Source organism: Macrotis lagotis, chromosome 4 (genome assembly GCF_037893015.1).
Source record: "Macrotis lagotis isolate mMagLag1 chromosome 4, bilby.v1.9.chrom.fasta, whole genome shotgun sequence".
Taxonomy (NCBI): domain Eukaryota; kingdom Metazoa; phylum Chordata; class Mammalia; order Peramelemorphia; family Peramelidae; genus Macrotis; species Macrotis lagotis.
Genome location: NC_133661.1, coordinates 222,361,508 through 222,379,329, shown reverse-complemented (window position 1 = coordinate 222,379,329; position 17,822 = coordinate 222,361,508). Strand labels below are relative to the sequence as shown.

Genomic DNA, 17,822 nt, shown 5'->3' with positions numbered 1-17,822 from the left:
GCTATAGAATATCAATGCATTACTAAATTAAAGACATCATGATATAGAGGAAGGCATACACTTGAATTTAAGTCCAATTCCAGGGTTTGACAACCTCTTCCCTTCTAGAATAATTTCTATGATCCTAGGAAGCTAGACAGGTTCTTATGAATAAGAAAATGGAGATCTTGGTTTTTACCTATGACTCCCCTGGAAATTAGTAATAAAGCTAGGGCTCAGATGTAGGTTATTACTGAATAATGGTATTCAAGTCAAGCTGACCAGAGTGGTAGGGTAGATAGAGGTTGAGGGCTTTAAGTCAGAAAGACTTGGGTTCACATCTAACCTCTGCTGCTTATTGGACTGTATGATCTTGGAAAAGTAACAACTTCCAGAGAACTCTTTTAATAAGGTAAGAGAAGTGGACCTATCAGCCCTGACATAGAGAGTTACATCATCTGGAAATTACAAATCAAGTCCATATCTTTATTCTACTCTCTTCAACTCCTACTTCAAATTCTTATACTGAAGATATTGACAAAGTCCACTGAAAAGAGACCAAGAAGAAATGAATTTTGATCATTAACACAAGAAACCTAAGTTAGTGACTAGGAAGTGTTTTCCCCTTTCAAAAAATTAAAAATTAAAAAAAAATTCCTGGCACGTAAGGGCTGAATGAACATTTATTTCCTTTCTGCCTTCCAAAATGAAGGCAATGAGTTGCCCTATGAAAGGCCATATAATGTGGTAAAAGCTTATGGCCTGGATTTGAGTCCAGTTTCACTATTTATTAGCAATGGAAATTTGATATCACTCCATCTAAGCCTCAATTTTCCTGATTTGTTAAATGGGGGATAATAATATTTGCACATTCTATTTCCCACAGATATGAGAACCAAAATGGAGAATTTTTAGGCTGCAAGATATAATAGAAGGACAACATAAAACCTCTGAGATATACTAGACTGGGTGATCCTGGACAAATCTCTTAATCTCCAGGCACACGTGCTTAAAATTCTAAGTCTCAAACTGCATTTGGTAAAGTAAGTTGCTTACCAATAAAATTAGATGGTTCATTCTAGTCAAAACAAAAGAAAGGGGTTGGGGGTAAAGAATAAATAGAGTTGAAGTCAGAAAACTTGGGGCTCAAGACCTATCTCTTACACTTACTAAACATATGGGAAATTATGGAAAAAGTTATTCACCTTTCCTGAATCTCAACTTTTTCATAGCTAAACATCCTACTACCTCTCTTGCAAGGTTATTGTTGCCCTTACAGCTCTATAGATGAGTTATTTTAGGAGGCAATTTATGATAGTAAAATCAAATTAGATTTTTATCTCTTTGAATTATATGGGTCCTTTTACTTTTCTTTTCTAATATTGGGGGGAATATGGAAAGGGGGAATGTGTCAATGTGGAAACTCCTCCCACTAAATAGACAAGTTGCTTTTCAATTATAGTCAGAGAGCTTTCTGAAACATTGACCAGTTAACCAACTTGCCCATGGTCACACAGTGTGTACACAATTTAATTTGTTTATAGAATGAAATCATTTCACATCTGAACATGATTTTAATATATAAAATTTAGAGCTGGAAGTCACTTTAGAGAAAGATTGTTTAGTCTAAGGGTTCTTATCATGGGGCCTGTGAACTTTAAAAAAAATTTATTTTGATTCATTAGACTGTGAGTTCCCTCAGGATATTGGAAGAGACTGTCTTTTGTCTTCTTTTGTATCCTCTGAGTTTAGCACAGTGCCTGGCTAATTGATTGGTTAATAACTGTATTTCAATATAAATGGTTACCTTTCTAATACTATGTATTTAATTTATTTATTATCCTGAGAAGGGGTTCAAAATCCTTACCAGATTGTCAAAGACTTTGTTTCCATGATACAAAAAAGTTTAAAAAAAATACTATGGATATAATCCAATTCCTTCATTTTATGGATCCAGAAAAGTCAAGAGAGTTGTTTAAGGTCACAGGTTTTGTACATAGAACTGTTCATATTAATAACTGTATTAATTTAGCTTACTCATTTCCCATGACCTACTCTTTCATTCCACTTCTACAGAGGTGCCCTCACCTACAAATACACACTTGCATGCTCATGAACTCTGAAATTTTTTGATTTGATCACAATCCATTGTCATTCCACATCATCCTCATCCTTGCATAGGCCAGAACCTATTTTTTTGTCCTTACCAAGATTTCCAATCCTTCTTGCCCTCAGTTCTTTCCTAAACTATTACCTCTGTGCTGGCTATCCTCCCTCTTCCTTTCCATCTTGCTCCTTGGTGACCCAGTTCAACTCTACACTGCCCTTTGCTCTGAAGTCCCTGTGCTCCTGTTGTAGCTCCAACCTTGTCTTGACCTGCCTCAACCATCCACTGCTTCTACTCAAATGCTGCTGAATGAAGATGGAGATGGAAATCACAAAACTAGGCTGACCAGATTCACCAGAAATGTATTTATCTCCAGCACTTCACAGTTGACTTGTTGACTTGAGTTGGTATTTTATTTAACTTTGCAGAAGATATTGCCTGGACTTCAATGGCTTTCCATCTAACTGGAAAGATGAAATAATGTGTAGAGATTTCTATAAAACAAGTGAACCTTCTTCCTGACCCAGGATACTGTGGTTCTATATAATGAGAGGGTTAATTTTTTTAAGTGGTTGATTTCAATATCAGAGACAAGAGCTTTTATTCTTTGCACCTCACAAAGGTAAGTGCTTGCTCTTCAGGCTTGGAGGAAAAGCAAATCTTCACTTTATGGGAGAAAATGGAACTCAAGAGTTTTTACAGTAACACAGAGAAGCTAAAGGGAAGGCTGCCATGGGTTTCTGAGTTTTGTGTGTCACCATCTTACAGGACACAAAAGATTCCTGCTGGCTTCTGGTTGTTGTTTTTTTCTTTCCAGAAGTTTTCCTCACACCTACACAAGAAAACAGCATCTTCTACAAGGCTAGAGTAGAGGTGTTCATTTCAAATAAAATCTAGGGCCATTAAACCAAACATGAGGATCCCTGAAAACTGCATATTGACTCTGAAAGTCAAACCACATGTGTTGATATTCATTTTTTCTTTTTATTATCACATCTTCACATTAAAATCGGATAGGAACTACATCTTAATCCAGTTTGGACCACACTTGGGAGTGTTGTGGGCAATGCTGAACCCCAGGTACCACATGTTAGAACATGGGTCTAGTTGAGAAGTCAATGTTCTAGGCCACAATCTACCCCAGGTGAGCCTGGGCAAACATTTGAACCTCTGAGTACATCTGTTTTTTTTAAAAAAAAGGAAACAAAGATGCCTGTTCTTCCCTATTTCACAAGGAAAGAAGAAAAACCACTGGCTTATGTGAAAATCCCTAGAGCTCTTCATAAGAGATGGCACAATACAGTAAGAAAAAACAACTAGAGAGTCAGACTTTTCCTATTTTTTTTTATTATATGCCAACATATTGCCTGGAACAAAGTAGGGATGGAGTTGAACCATGATTTCATTGATTGAAGGACTCCCAGAAGAGGAAAATGACTATCAGGGTAGGTTAGAAACCACTCTGCAATTTAGTCTTGGAGAGCTGACCTGCCTGGGATCACACAGTCAATCTGAGTCAGAAATGATACTTTAACCTTGTGTACATCGTAAGTGCTTGATAATTTTTTTTGATTGATTAGCACAGAGATGTTTAGTAAATGCTCATTGATTGATGACTAAATAGTACCTAAGTTGGAATTCTTGCTTGACTATTTTTACGTAATTTAGGGTATTGGTTACTAAATTTCCTCAAATATCAATATAAAGTATTTATTATAGTGATGGGCTACATCAGGGGTATCAAACATGGGAAACCACAATACTCTCAAGTGCAGTCTGAACCAGATTAATTAGGAAATATTTGACAAATATAAATAAAAATATAATAAAATACAGATAACATTACATTTTAAAACTAATATGAAAGGATCCTTATGTATGGACTAGTGGCCCTCATTTTTTATTTGAGTTTGACACCCTAAATTATATAACCTACTAGGTCTCTTTGTAATGTTGAAAACTCTCTGCACTGAAATGAATTAAAAATGACTAGGAAACAAAATTTATTTTCCAGGAATAAGAACTCAAATTAGTTATTATCTGTAGATATAAGAAAAAATGCTCTAAATCACTATTGATTAGAGAAATGCAAATTAAATCATCTCTGAGTTATCATCCCACAACTATCAGATTGGATAATATGACAGAAAAAAGAAAAAGACTAATGTTGGAGGAGATAGGAGAAAACTGAGACACCATCATTTGATTTTAAATTGGTTCAACCATTCTGGAGAGCATTATGGAACTCATATGGAATTATGCCCAAAAGGCTAAAAAACCAAGCATACCTTGACCCAGAAATACAACTACTATGTCTATTCTAAAGAGATTAAAAAAAAAGGTAAAATACCACTATGTACAAAATTCATTGCAGCAATGGTTTTTGTGGTGTTAAAAAAAATTGAAATTGAGTGGATGTCTACCCCCCCTGGGGAATGGCTGAATAAGTTGTGGTATATAATTCTGATGGAATATTATTGTATGCTGTAAGAAATGATGAGCAGGATACTCTCAGAAAAATCTAGAAAGATTTACATGAACTGATGCAAAGTGAAATGAACAGAACCAGAAGAATGTTGTACACAGTAACAGCAATACTGTACAATGATCAATTGTGAACAACTTAGCTATTCTCAGTTATACTATGATCAAGACATTGCAGGAAGAATTATGACAAAAACAGAAAAAAACTGATGAAGTCTGAATGCAGATTAAAGCACATTGTTTTAAACTTTATATTTCTTTTTGTTGTTGGATTTTGGGGGGGGGGTTTGGGTCTGTCTGCAACATGACTAGTATGGAAATATGTTTTGCATGACTGTTCATTTATAACCTATATCAAATTGGTTGCCTTCTCAAAGGGAGGAGGGAAAGGGAAGTTAAGAATGTGGAATTCAAAATTTTTAAAAATGAATGTTAAAAATCGTTTTTTCATGTAATTGGGGTTAAAAAAATAAAAAAAACTCAAATTAGCTGGCTTCACACACATCTCCATAACCTAATTTAGCAGGCTAGCCACATGGACCACCTCACCCACAGGACCAAATTCACTTTCCATCTCCCAAGCATCAAAGCAATCTGATTCAGTTTGTAGCTCTGAGACTTCTCCACTGGCTGAGAACTGAACTCTTCACTAAGTCCCTAAAGCCTAATTATTCACACTTGTGCAGCATCGATCTGAGGAGATGTTTGTTTTCTTTTTACCCCTGGATAGTCAATGAGTAAGATGCACTGGTTGCTAGTAAGCATTCCTCCAGGTACTGGGAATGATTCTGCTATTTCTTAGCGAGGCTTTTTTTTCCTCTTCCCATAATAATTCTAGATAAATTACTATTTTTTTAATCCCCAGTTTCTTTCAGGAGCAGGGAAGTAAGGTGGCTCAGTACATAGAGAAACAGACTTGAAGTCAGGAAGACTCACCTTCCTGAGTTCACTAGTTGTGTGACCTGAGCAAGTCACTCAACTCTGCCTCAGTTTCCTAATCTGTAAAATTAGCTGGAGAAAGAAATGGCAAAATACTCTGATATTTTTACTGGAAAAAACCCCAAATGAAGTCTTGAAGAGTTGAACCCAACTGAAACAACTGAACAATAACTATTTATAAGGCAACACCAAGAATGCTGTGTCATCAATGTTTGAGGACCTCAGGTCTTTCCCTTTGTCCAATCCCTTTTGCACACTGCTGCCAAATCACGGTCCTGATCATTATCACTCCCCTGCTTAAAAAGCTACTGTGGCTACCCATTGCCTCTATGAAAACAGAAATTTCTCTGTTTGGCATTTAAAGTCTTTTAACACCAACTCCAATCTCTCTCCTTCTAGGGTTCTGATATATTATTTCTTTTTTCTCACTCTGTGATGAAGCCAACATGGCCTCCTAACCCCATTTAAAAAATGCAAACACAAGGGCTCTCTTCCAAGGTTGGAATGCCCTCCCTCCTTGAATTCTCCTCTTAGAATCTCTGACTTCCTTCAGAGCACAGCTCAAGTGCCCCCTCCTACATAAAGCAGAACATTTCCAGTTGCTAGTGTCCTCCTGAACTTTTTAAATTTATTTTGCATAAATTTTGTATTTCCTTATACATGTACCTGTTCTCCCCAATAGAAAAACAAGCTGTCCCAAAAGAATTAGTACAGTCTTAAGCTTTAAGAGCTTTTGGAACACCCTATACAGGTTCCTTGAGGGCAAAAGCTGTTTTGTTTTCACCTCTGTATTCCCAGAAACCTAGAACAGTGTCTACTTAGTAGGTGCTTAAAAATGCTAAATGATTCACTATCAGCAATGAGCTCTTACCCAGACCACAGCTATTCTTCTGAATCTCCAGGCTTTCCAATAATCTTCATTCCTTTGATTTCGAAAGACAGCATCTGTTCTTTCATCAGGACCGGCAAATTATCCTAGCCCATTTATTTTTCATACTTCAAATATACTTCACACTTCAAATACGCAGAATATCATGCTTGAGCAGCCAATTTAATTAATAATGGGCGATGACTTAATAAAAGATCCTCCTTCCACTGTTTTACTTTTCTAATAGTACTCGATTGACTCAAGTCTGGATCTGGTCCACCTTAGACAACACATGGTAATATTTAATGATTTCCATTTTTAGCTTTGTGAGAAATGCTTCTCAAGGTTCTGAAGCAAACAGAGTGGGAGCTCTCTGAATCAAGGGAGGGATGCAACATGGTAGCTGGAGCAGGGAATCTGTAAGTTGGTGGTTGGCAGATGGGCCTGTAAGCTGGGGAGATTGCTAGCAGATGGCACTGATAGTTTGGATAAGGCAAAAAACTTTTGATTGCAAACAAATCGGTATTAGAAACATACTAAGAAATCCAACCCACGCGGATGCTTTCACTGCTGTAATGGACAGGAGCTTCACACACATCAGAGAGGCACCTGCCTAAGTTTCGGAGGAGGAAACTTGTGATTTCTATCACTTTGAGTTGGAACCATAGATTGTTAGAGAGCAGGGAGGAGAGACTGGAGGCCAGAGAGTCCAGATTCATTTTACTGATGAGAAAATGGAGACCCAAAGAGAGGAAGATCACACAGGATGAAAACCTGGGTCTCCTGACTTCCAGTTTATTTGGAACTACAGAATGTTAGTTTGAAAGGTGAAGAGATCATCTAGTTGTGGTAAGATTTAGAAATGGGATATAAAAAAAAATAAGATTTAGAATTGGAAGGAATCTTAGAATGGTCTACTCCAATCTTCACCTTATTTTACAGATAAGGAAACAGAATTAGAGCACTTAACCAACTTGCCCCAAATCACTCAAAGTCATCAGAAGCAAAGAAGAGACTCAAACTTCTACCTTTTGATCCAAATCCCCTTTTCTAAATGCCATCTTACCTCTCTACCTCTTTTAATTTCATACATTAGAGAAATGAGGAAAGGAAATTAACTTCTCAAGCTCATATAGCAAATCAGTGACAGAGTCAGGACTAGGGCCCTTGTCTTTTGACTTGTAATTGATTTTATCCTAATTAAAACTGAAAAAAAGAAAAAAATGACTACATAGTCCCTCAATTCATCTGATGGGGGAAAATATGTTCTCCATGATGGTTCTTATGGAAATACTGCCATTTAAAATCCTCCAAATTAAGAGATTTTGTAGTAAATTAGGATTCAAAAGACCTAGATCCATATCTCTACTTTTGCCCTTACTAGTCATATAATCCTAGCAAATCATTCCACTCATTGGATTTCAGTTCTCTGCTCTGTAAAATAATAGAATTGGCCCTAATCTCTGAGGTGCCTTCCAGTTCTGAATGCTATGGTCTATGATCTTCAAAGTGTCCATGTGATACCTTTCTTGAGATGAAATATGATATGTAATCAAAGAGAATGGCATGGAATGCCCCACCAAACATGGCACTTTCTAAGCTAGAATTGCCCAATTTTAGTTGAAATAATTCTCCTTCCTTCAAAGTTCAGGTCACTCTCCCTCCTCTCCTACAAAAGCCTTTGCTTTCATGGAACAACTGACAGAGAACTGGCCTGGACTATGGTCTAACATTTGCTGTCCCCAACCAGGACTTTCTGAGTGAGCAACAGAAAGACAATTGACTCTAGATTAACAGGGCCTGGCTTCAAATTCCAACTCTGACCTATTTGTGAGACTTTTGATTAGTCCCTTGGCCTTTCTGGACTCCATATATTACAGCTCTAAAATGAGGAGATCACCCTCAAATGCTTCTTTTAGCTTAGAAGCTATAAATCCTCTGGAACCAGTCCAATCAGAAGGCATAAGAAGTCAGAAGTTGACTTTTGATCAAGTCTCCCTCACCTCTATATTCACTCCTTTCAGTTTACCCTTACCCAAGTTCATCCATTCTTCACAGACATATCCATTACAACCTAACCATTTCAACTTTCTAGAATCAATTAAACTATATTTCTTCTCAGGTTAACTTGATCACCTTTTTTTTTGAGAGGTGCTATCCCTGTCTTGGTTCTTCTACTTAGGTCTTATCTTGGACAAGTCACTTCCCTTCTTTGGGACTCCAGTTGCTCACTTGTAAAATGAGAGGGCTGAATTAAGCTTTTTTAATTTGTGCCATTAATTTTTTAATGTGAAATTAAAAAATTGTTACCTATATCTCAATATAATGGGTTTCCTTTGTAATTTTGTATATTTTATTTAGTATTAACTTGAGGAATCTACAGACATCAGCAGACTGTCAAAACACAAAGAAATATACACATATAGGCACACTTTAAAAAGTGACTAGGATCCCTTCCAGCTATGATATTTTATGATTCTCCATCAACACTGCATAAATTGGCCTTAGAAATGGAGTTGTTTCATAATATCAGTTGACTTCAGAATGCAACCTTTCAAGATCATTGAAGAAAAAAATCCAAAAACCTATCCTTTCCAGTTCTAATAATCAGAACCACCATCACTGTGGCATGGAAAGGTCTGGATTTGAGGTGAATCCTGACTCTGCTAACTGACTACCTGTCTGACCTATGTGTCTGAGGCATCAGAGGCCAGTCAGAATTTCTCTGAAACTCTTTCTTCATCAATACAATGAGAGGGAAGGTTGACCTAGATGGTCTTCTGAGGCTATCCTCTAACTCTAGGAGTAAGGGTGAAAAAAATATACCCTTCCAGTTCATTCTTTCTCTTTTGAACATTGGTCTCTGCAGTTTCAGTCTTAAAATGTAGTAAATCCTGACACTCTTCAAACAAAAACTGACCCTTGAAATGTTTCCAGGTAAGGAGAGACAGAAATGTTTCAACAGGATGCTTAGTTCTTATCATGCCCTCAAGTGTGTTTCCAAAAGCACTCCAAATCTGTTATCAGATGCTTTTAACCCCAAATCTTTTAAGGCTTCCAGATGCCAAAAGGAGATGCATTTGATGAAAGGTTCCAACTAAAGGAAATGGTTCAATGTCTCTACCCCTACTGCCCTTTTGTATGCTTTCACATAAAATATCTCACTCAGTGTTTCCTAGAAAGGCATTCCTGGAAGGATCACACACACAACCATATACCCATACACACATCCCCCCCCACAAACACAGCTACATACACATACACACACACACACACACACACACAATCAATACCTTCAAAGCAGTTCATTAAGGGAAAGGTTGTAAAATAAGTCAGAAATGAGACTATTAGATGAAGAATATAAAGTCCAAGAGCCCCTGGACCTGCAGTTCCCTACTTCCAATCCCTGGACCATGAGCCCTATTACTAGCCTGATCCTCCACAGCTATTATTAAGAGGATTACACCTCTGTGGAAAAGGCCTACCATCCCTGCCTCCATCAATATCAACTGTCTACAATAGACAGGTAAACCCAAGAACTCTGAGGCCAAATTTGAACTCAGGTCTTCCCTTACACCAGATCTAGTGCTCTATTCATGAGCTCCCTTAGCTGTCTCCAAGAAAACAAAGGTTAAGTGACTTACTCAGAGTCAAATAGCTTGCCAATTTCTGAATACAAATTTGAATTCAAGTCTTCCAACTCCAGGTCCAGAATTCCATCCACTAAGCCACTCAGCTGCCTCCCTATATTGCCCTAGGCTCTTTTACTGCCTTTAGCTTTTTTCTAAAATGAGTTCTATTTAAAACAGACATATTATGAGTGTACACTGAAAAGTATCAGTAATAAGTTGCATTGAGGCTTTATTCAAATCAGCTTTGAGGAGAAAAGTACAATCTAAACTCCTGGGGCAGCTAGGTGGCACAAGCCTAGTCAAGAAAACTCAACTTCTTGAATTCAGATCAGACCTCAAACCCTTATCAAATGTATGATCCTGGGTAAGTCATTCATCTCTTTGCCTCAGTTTCCTCATCTGTAAAATGAGCAGAAGAAAGAAATGACAAACCACTCCAGTATCTTTGACAAGAAAACTCCACATAGGTCACAAAGACTAAAATGAATGAGAAACAACACACTTTTAAGATTAATTTGCATCATTAAGATTTTTTCCATTACTTTTTTAAGTTTAGACAATTAAAAAGTCAATAATTATTTAAGTCTTGATTTGTTATGTTTCTTCTGTAAATATTCTTCTGAAAATGTAACTATTGGCTCTCCTGAGCAGATACAAGCTGGCTCCAGCATGCCCCTGGATGGTTGGGAATTCAAATAATAAAACATTTGATGTGATGTACAACACTTGGGTACATCTCTATAACTTGGTGCTAATTTGAGTGATTTCATTAACATGGTACAGAGGGAACAACACTGACCCTAGAACTTAAACCTAGCACTTAAAATCTACTTATTAAATCAATTCAATCAATACATATCATCTAATAATAATCACTATTGCCACTCTCATGTTTCTATATGACTCTAGAATTTGTGAAGTAAAACTTTTCCTTTGAGGAAGCAAATATATTGCACTCATCATAGTTATCTTACAGAAGAGGAGGCTCAAAAGTGGAGTGATTTGACCAGGGTCATGCATCTAGTAAGGGACAGAGATGATACTTATACTTGAATCTTCTGATTCTCAGGACCAAATTTATTCCTCTACTTTATGCTGTCTCTCATGGAATGGATACAAGACTTGGGAGGCTGGATAGGAGATTGTGATTGAGTCATATCATGCTTGGTACCTTGGTTTCCTCAATCATAAAAGGGGAAGAATTAATGCCAATAAATGCATAGTAACCATGTTTTAAGAGCTAGAAAATCAACTTGATTAAAAATTGCATTGAGAACTATGGATATAGGGATAGAGGTTCACAAGAACAAAACACATTCTACAGATATGCCCTTTATGAATGGACATGCCCAAGCTAAACTACAATGATAAACTACATTTGTCATTTGGAAAAAGCACATTTTTCTCAGCCCAGGAGATAACAATAAGCTAGAGAGCTCAAAGAACCAGATTCCTTTCCACATCCCCTCCCCACACACATTATAGATTCTATTTAGACCAGAGGTAAGGAAAGAAAGTATAGTAGGAAGGGCGGCTAGGTGATGTAGTGGATAAAGCACCCGCCCTGGAATCAGGAGTACCTGGGTTCAAATCCAGTCTCTGACACTTAATAATTACCTAGCTGTGTGGCCTTGGGCAAGCCACTTAACCCCGTTTGCCTTGCAAAAACCTAAAAAAAAAGTATAGTAGGAAAAAAATCTGAAACAGAAAACAGAGGATCAGGGACAAAGCCTCAGGTCTTCTACTTGTCCACTATATAATCTGAACAAACTCATTGCTAGCTCTGTGAGAAGAATAATACCTCAGAGGGTTATTTTGAAGATTAATAAATATAAGGTATGGTTTGTGAAAGTATTTTGACAATTGTAAATCATCACCCAAAAAGGAGAAGAATCAATAGACCACTCTCTCAACCCCATTCATCCACTCCACGTAAACTTTGAAGAGCAGTGGTCTTGCTCACATCATCTCTTATTGAGTCTGGCAAGAATTTTCCCACTCAGTTTTTGAAGGAAGAGAGGTCTAATGCTCCTGGGCAATGATACCAGGGAAGGGGGCTTGTGATTCACCAAGCTTCAGTACTCCCACATCTCCCTCCTTCCAAGCTGGGGCCTCACTGTTGCGGAGCTGACGCCCTCAGCAGCATGTATCTCCCTTCTGCACATACACCCACCACTCATGGTTGGTGAAGAAACATGCATTGGGGAAAATCAGGTGACAGAATCAGAGCTCGAGCTGACTAAGTTACAAGGAGGCAATAGGATGATTGGGGGAAAGAGAGAGAATAATACACATACATTGCAGAGTCCCGGCATCCGTTCTAGGTGATTATCTTCTGGTCGAGATCTGCCCTTCCCTTCCTTACCCATAGAGGCTTGGCAGCAGGCAAGGAAAGCTGTCTACTTTGAACACAAATGAAGCATAAACATTTTGGATGGGGCTTTGAAAGGTAATAGAATAATATACCCAACTTTTATTTTATAGCATTTTACTAGGATTTTGGGTGGGGGCAGCTAGGTATGGAATGGAGAGAGTATTAGACCTGAAGTCAGGAAGATTCATCTTCCTGGGTTCAAATCTGGCCTCAGTTACTTCCTAGCTGTGTGACCCTGGGCAGGTCACTTAACTGTTTGCCTCAGTTTCCTCATCTGTAAAATGATCAGGAGAAGGAAATGGCACACCAGTTTCACCCCCCCCCAAAAAAAAAACAAATGGGATCACAAAGAGTCAAAAGTGACTGAAACAACGGAATAACAACAGCAGAAGTTTTGTGAGTATACTCTTATTCACTTAAACACTCTAACCACTGGACACCTAGCCTACCTTAATTTGACATCAAGGTAGTGACTTTGCCAGAGCTACAACCTAGGACTCCTGCCTTCTGTCCTGGTACTCTTTTAATTACACCACAATGTCTCCTTGTGAACTATTTTTTCCCTATTAGAATACCTTCTGACTTGAGACTTGCCTCAGAAAAAATGTGATAAACAATAGTAGTAATAATCATGATAGATATTTGTATAAATTTTGCAAAGAGCTTTACATATATTATCTCATTCAAACTTCACAATAACTCTCTCTGGGACAGATACTACAAATATTATTAGCCCTATTTTAAAGATGAGAAATTAAGGTACAAAGAATTATTCATTGCTTGTCCATGATCACTCAGACTTGAAGATAAGATTTGAACCCAGGTGTCCCTGATACTAAATCCAGCACATATTGGTAATCACTGTTGTTTTCTTGATTTTCTGATGTTACCTCTATTTAGTAAAGTATTTTGTAAATCATTTAGCACTCTAAAAATTTGGACTATTTAAAAAAATGATCGACCATTGCCTTAATAATGGAGTCAGTCCAACAGTATGAGATGAACAGATTGATTTTTAAGTTTAATTATACACTAATTAAATTGTTTAAGGGACAGAGACTATCCCACCAAAAGCATCCAGTTTTTATAGAGGATGCCCGCTCTGACTTATTATTCAACAAATACTAATTAAGCATCTGATATTTACAGGCCCTGGAGAATAATGAGTCAATTCTAATAATAATAATAATAATAATAATAATAATAATAATAATAATAATAATAATATAATAATAAATCCCTCTTCTCAAACTACCAGGTAGTATATAATACATATACAAATAGGGATGATACAAGCAGAAGTAAAAAGAAATCAGACCATTCTAGATTTAGAGCCAGAAGACACCTCACAGGACCATCTGGTCCAAACCTCCCACCCTCCCTTGCTGGGGTCTAAACAGTTTAAGTGACTTGTCTAAAGTTACACTTCTAGTGAGCAGAAGAGCTGGTATCTGAACCAAGTTCTTATGAACCCAAATTTAATAATATTTCTGATATATTATACAACACAGAATAAGATAGGTTCAAAGTAAAAAGACAAAGTTCTTGGAAATATAGGAAAAAAGCAGAGATGTCCCAGGAGAATGGAACCCCCCCCCATTGTATTGAGAGTTATAGTGCCAGCTTTGTAAATGTGGGTAAACTGCTTCCCTACTCTGGATCTCAGGATTCCTCATTTTAAAAAAGGAGTTAGAGAGGCAGCTAGGTGGCATAGTGGATAAAGTACTGACCTTAGAATTAGGAGGACCTGAGTTCAAATTTGACCTCAGTCATTTGCTACTTGTTAACTGTGTGGCTTTGGGCAAGTCACTTAACTCCACTACCTCACAAAAAACCAGAAAAAAAAAATGGTCAGACTACATCATCTCCAAAGATCTTTTGCAGTTTTTATTTTCCTCTATGCATATATGTGGGGGGGGAGGGGGGTTGTGGAGCAAGGAAGGGGTGAAAGAGATGGAACTGAGGGCCTTGGAGAGTCAAGGAAGGTTTTACAGAAGATTTATTACCTGAACTGTACCTTAAAGAAAAAGAAATTTCAACAGAGGAAGAGAGAGTTCATTCCAGGCTCATATATATTCACAGAGGCAGTGACAAGGGATAGGAACAGTTTTATGTTCATTATGAAATGAATATTGTTTGCTTGGATGCCCCTGGAGAGAAGGGCAAATGGATAAGATGAACAAAAGGCAAAACCACCAAACACTCACCACACACACAAGAGTAAATCCAAAGGGGATGGAGAAAACACTTAGCCTTTTAGAAGCACTGTGAGAATAAATAAAAAAAATTTTGTGCTCTTGCATATGGCCTTTTTCACTTGCTGAATAAAGAAAATAGTTGAGTTGCTTAGTAGCATATAGAATTTTATTCTTTATAGATAACCTTACAAAAAGGAAGCATTTTATTCTTTTAAAAAAATCTTTTACCACAATTCAATGTTGTGATTATTCACCATAACCATACCACATACAGTATTTCCAAGAAACTCAATGCCTTTGGGTTGATTTTTGGTTTCTTACCAGGATCTGTGCAGTTTTTATCCGACTGAGTTCCATTAACTGATGCCAGCAGCTTTCTGTTTTGCCACATTTCAGGTAATCGATGTTTGCCTTTGGAAGATGTCTCAAGTCCTACATAGAAATAATAATATTAACAATAGCTAAAAATTATCTAAGCGTTTAACAGTTATCTCATTTGATCCTCACAATAACCCTGAAAGGTGGATGTTCTTATTATCTTCTTTTTACAGATGAAGAAACTGAGTCAAACACAGGTTAAGTGACTTCCAGATCTAGCACTATCTACTGGGCCACCAAGCTCCTTCTTCATGCTTCAATTTGGTCACAAAATTTGGTCCTTTAGAATCTCATTTACAGACTAATCACTCATATTTCTACAGTACTCTAAAATTCACAAAATACTTTTCTCCTACTATTCCTTTGGAGATAGGCAGCCTGAGAATGAACAATCCCCCTTTTAAAAGAAAAAAAAGGAAGGTTCAGAGAGCACTCTTGTGACTTGACACAAATCACACAGCTAGTAAAATGGAACAGAAAATACAGGAGTCCTGGTCTTTCCATTCTAGTTAGAAGTATTCTTTCCATTGCCCCATAACTACCTCTCTTGCAAATATAATAATTGTATTTCTCTGATTTACCTGTAGTACATTGTTTTAATGAATATACCGATCCTCATTGACTTATATCATAAGTAGTTTATTACATAGTGCAGAAAATGTATAAATTTTGCAAGCATTTTGAATTACTCCTGATCTATATTTAAAATGATCATTTTACTTCATTCTCTGTAAAATCCTCATCTTTTTTGTCCTCTGTGTGGCTTAGTGAAAAAAAAAATTGTACCAAATGTCAGGAAAACTGGATTTTAGTTTTGGCTTTGCCAGATCAGTCAACTGTTTGTGACCCTGGATAAATAATTTCTTCTCTCTGGGTCTCAGTTTTCTCAGTTATCAAATGAGTGGATGGAATAATAATTATCTAAGCTCTCTTTCAATTTCTAAGCATCTTTGAGTTGATACTGTTAAGTCAGGTGTGAGAAAATAGATTAAATATTATCATCTAAGGGCCCTTTGGTGTTTTATTATTTCTACTATATAACTGGATGGAAAAGGCACCACATGGTTCCAACTACCCCGCAGTAATTATGAAGGTATTCAATGGACTATTCAAATAATTGGTTTTTGTGTGCAGTTGAGAGAACCACTTTTTACTAAATGTCCTCAAATTGTCTAGAACAGTTTAAAATAGAATCTATCCCTAACAGGTTAGCTTATTTGGTTCCACCTTATTTTATTCTGTTTCTTAGCATCTTAAGTGCCTATTGTCTTTTCTGAAAAGCAGACAGAACTTGGTTCTCCAGAGCTTTTCCATGTCTGGAGCCTAGCCGGTCCTTAATAAATGATCTTGGCAATGACTCCATCACTCTGCCCTTCTTGGATGTTGACAACATATAAATGTGCATCTATTTTTATGACACGGATCTATACACACACATATACATGTTGCATGTAACGGGGCATTAGAGTGACTCTGAAACATTTCATTAGTTTAGTTAATGGTATCAGCACTCCCTGGTCCTGAGGCAGGTCTTCTGCCCCTTCCCCACACTCCCAAGCCCAAATGGGCGGCCAGTCTTTGGGACTAAATAGGACAATTTCCAGGACGCTTTCTCTCCCTTTGGTGGTGCCCTTGAGGTAGGGAAGGTGGCACCAGGTGACCTCTCTCAGGTACAGCGAGAAGATCAAAGAGGAAAGGTGGTCCTGTTAGAAACGCGCTGTCTGGAGGCTTCCCCGAGGAGGCTCCTGCCGAAGCCCGACCCGGGCTGGGTTTGGGCATCCGCACAGCCACTGGGGCTGCAAGTGGAGGCGGGGTGGGGGGCGCCCGCGATGCGGAGGGGGCAGCGGAGGGGGTCCTGCTTCCAGTCTACCCGAGGGCGAGCCCGCAACTTCCCAGCCTCCGTTTCCCTTTCTTTGGAGACGCAAAACTTAGCCCGCCCCGCGCGCCAGACCGGGCAGCCCCCGGCCCCTTCGGACCCCGACCCGGCCCTGGCCCCCGCACCTACCGAGGCTGCCCAGCAGGCCGGCCGCGCACCACGCCAGCGACAGCACCCCGCAGACGACGCCGACCTGCCGCAGCCACATCTGCCGCCTCCGGCGGACTTGGCGGAGCCCGGCTTGGCGGGGCCCGGCCCGGCTTGGCGGGGCCCGGCTTGGCGGAGTCCGGGCGGCGGCGCCATCCTCGCGGGCGCCTCTCCCGGGCAGCCGAGGTCCGGGGTGGTGGGAGGGGGCCGGGACCCCGAGGCCGGGGCGCGGGGGTGACAAGGAGGGAAGGCGAGGTCTAAAGGCCAGCGGCCCCGGGGGAGGGCTTCATGGCCCGCAGGAGAAGTCGGCCCGGGTCCGAGAGGGCACGAGGCGAGCGCCCGGCGCGCTCAGAGCCCGGCTGCCAGCCCGCGCCCCGCGCGAGCCATGGCCCCGGGCCGGGAGGAGCAGCCCCCGGGGGCCGGCTGCCGGCCCGGCCCCGCTCGGCTCGGCCCCCCGGGCCGCGGAGGAGAGCGCCCTGGCTTCCCCGGAGGGCTCGGGCTCGGTCCGGGCTCGGTCCGGGCTCGGTCCGGTCAGCCGCGGGCCGCCGGCATCCCCCTCCCGAGTCCCGCGGCGGCTCGCTCGGCTTCCCGCTGCTCCTGGGCGTGCGACGCGCAGGTGGCTGGACGGCCCGGGGACCCTCCGGGCGGCTCTGCTCCGGGAGGCGGCGGGGAACGGCTCCGGCCTCGCGCCCCAGCTCTCCCCCGGCAACTTTCTCACAAGGTCCCCCCGACTCCTCGCGCCTGCGTCTGAGATGCTTCAGCGCCTCCCTCCCCCTGTGTGTCACACACACACACACACACACACACACACACACACACACACACACACACACGTGTGTA

The 17,822-nt window shown here is 39.8% G+C and overlaps 1 protein-coding gene across 1 annotated transcript in view; it reads right to left on the bottom strand.

The window, feature by feature from the left end:
- Window positions 1–17,369, bottom strand: part of SLC24A4 (solute carrier family 24 member 4) — a 247,227-nt gene extending 229,858 nt beyond the window's left edge. The window contains exons 1-3 of the mRNA XM_074236269.1: window positions 17,350–17,369; window positions 16,965–17,266; window positions 14,903–15,013 (exon numbers count right to left, since the gene is read on the bottom strand). Of these exons, the coding sequence (XP_074092370.1) occupies window positions 14,903–15,013; window positions 16,965–17,266; window positions 17,350–17,369 (433 nt within the window). The remainder of the gene's footprint in view (window positions 1–14,902; window positions 15,014–16,964; window positions 17,267–17,349) is intronic.
- Between the last annotated feature and the right edge of the window lie 453 nt (window positions 17,370–17,822).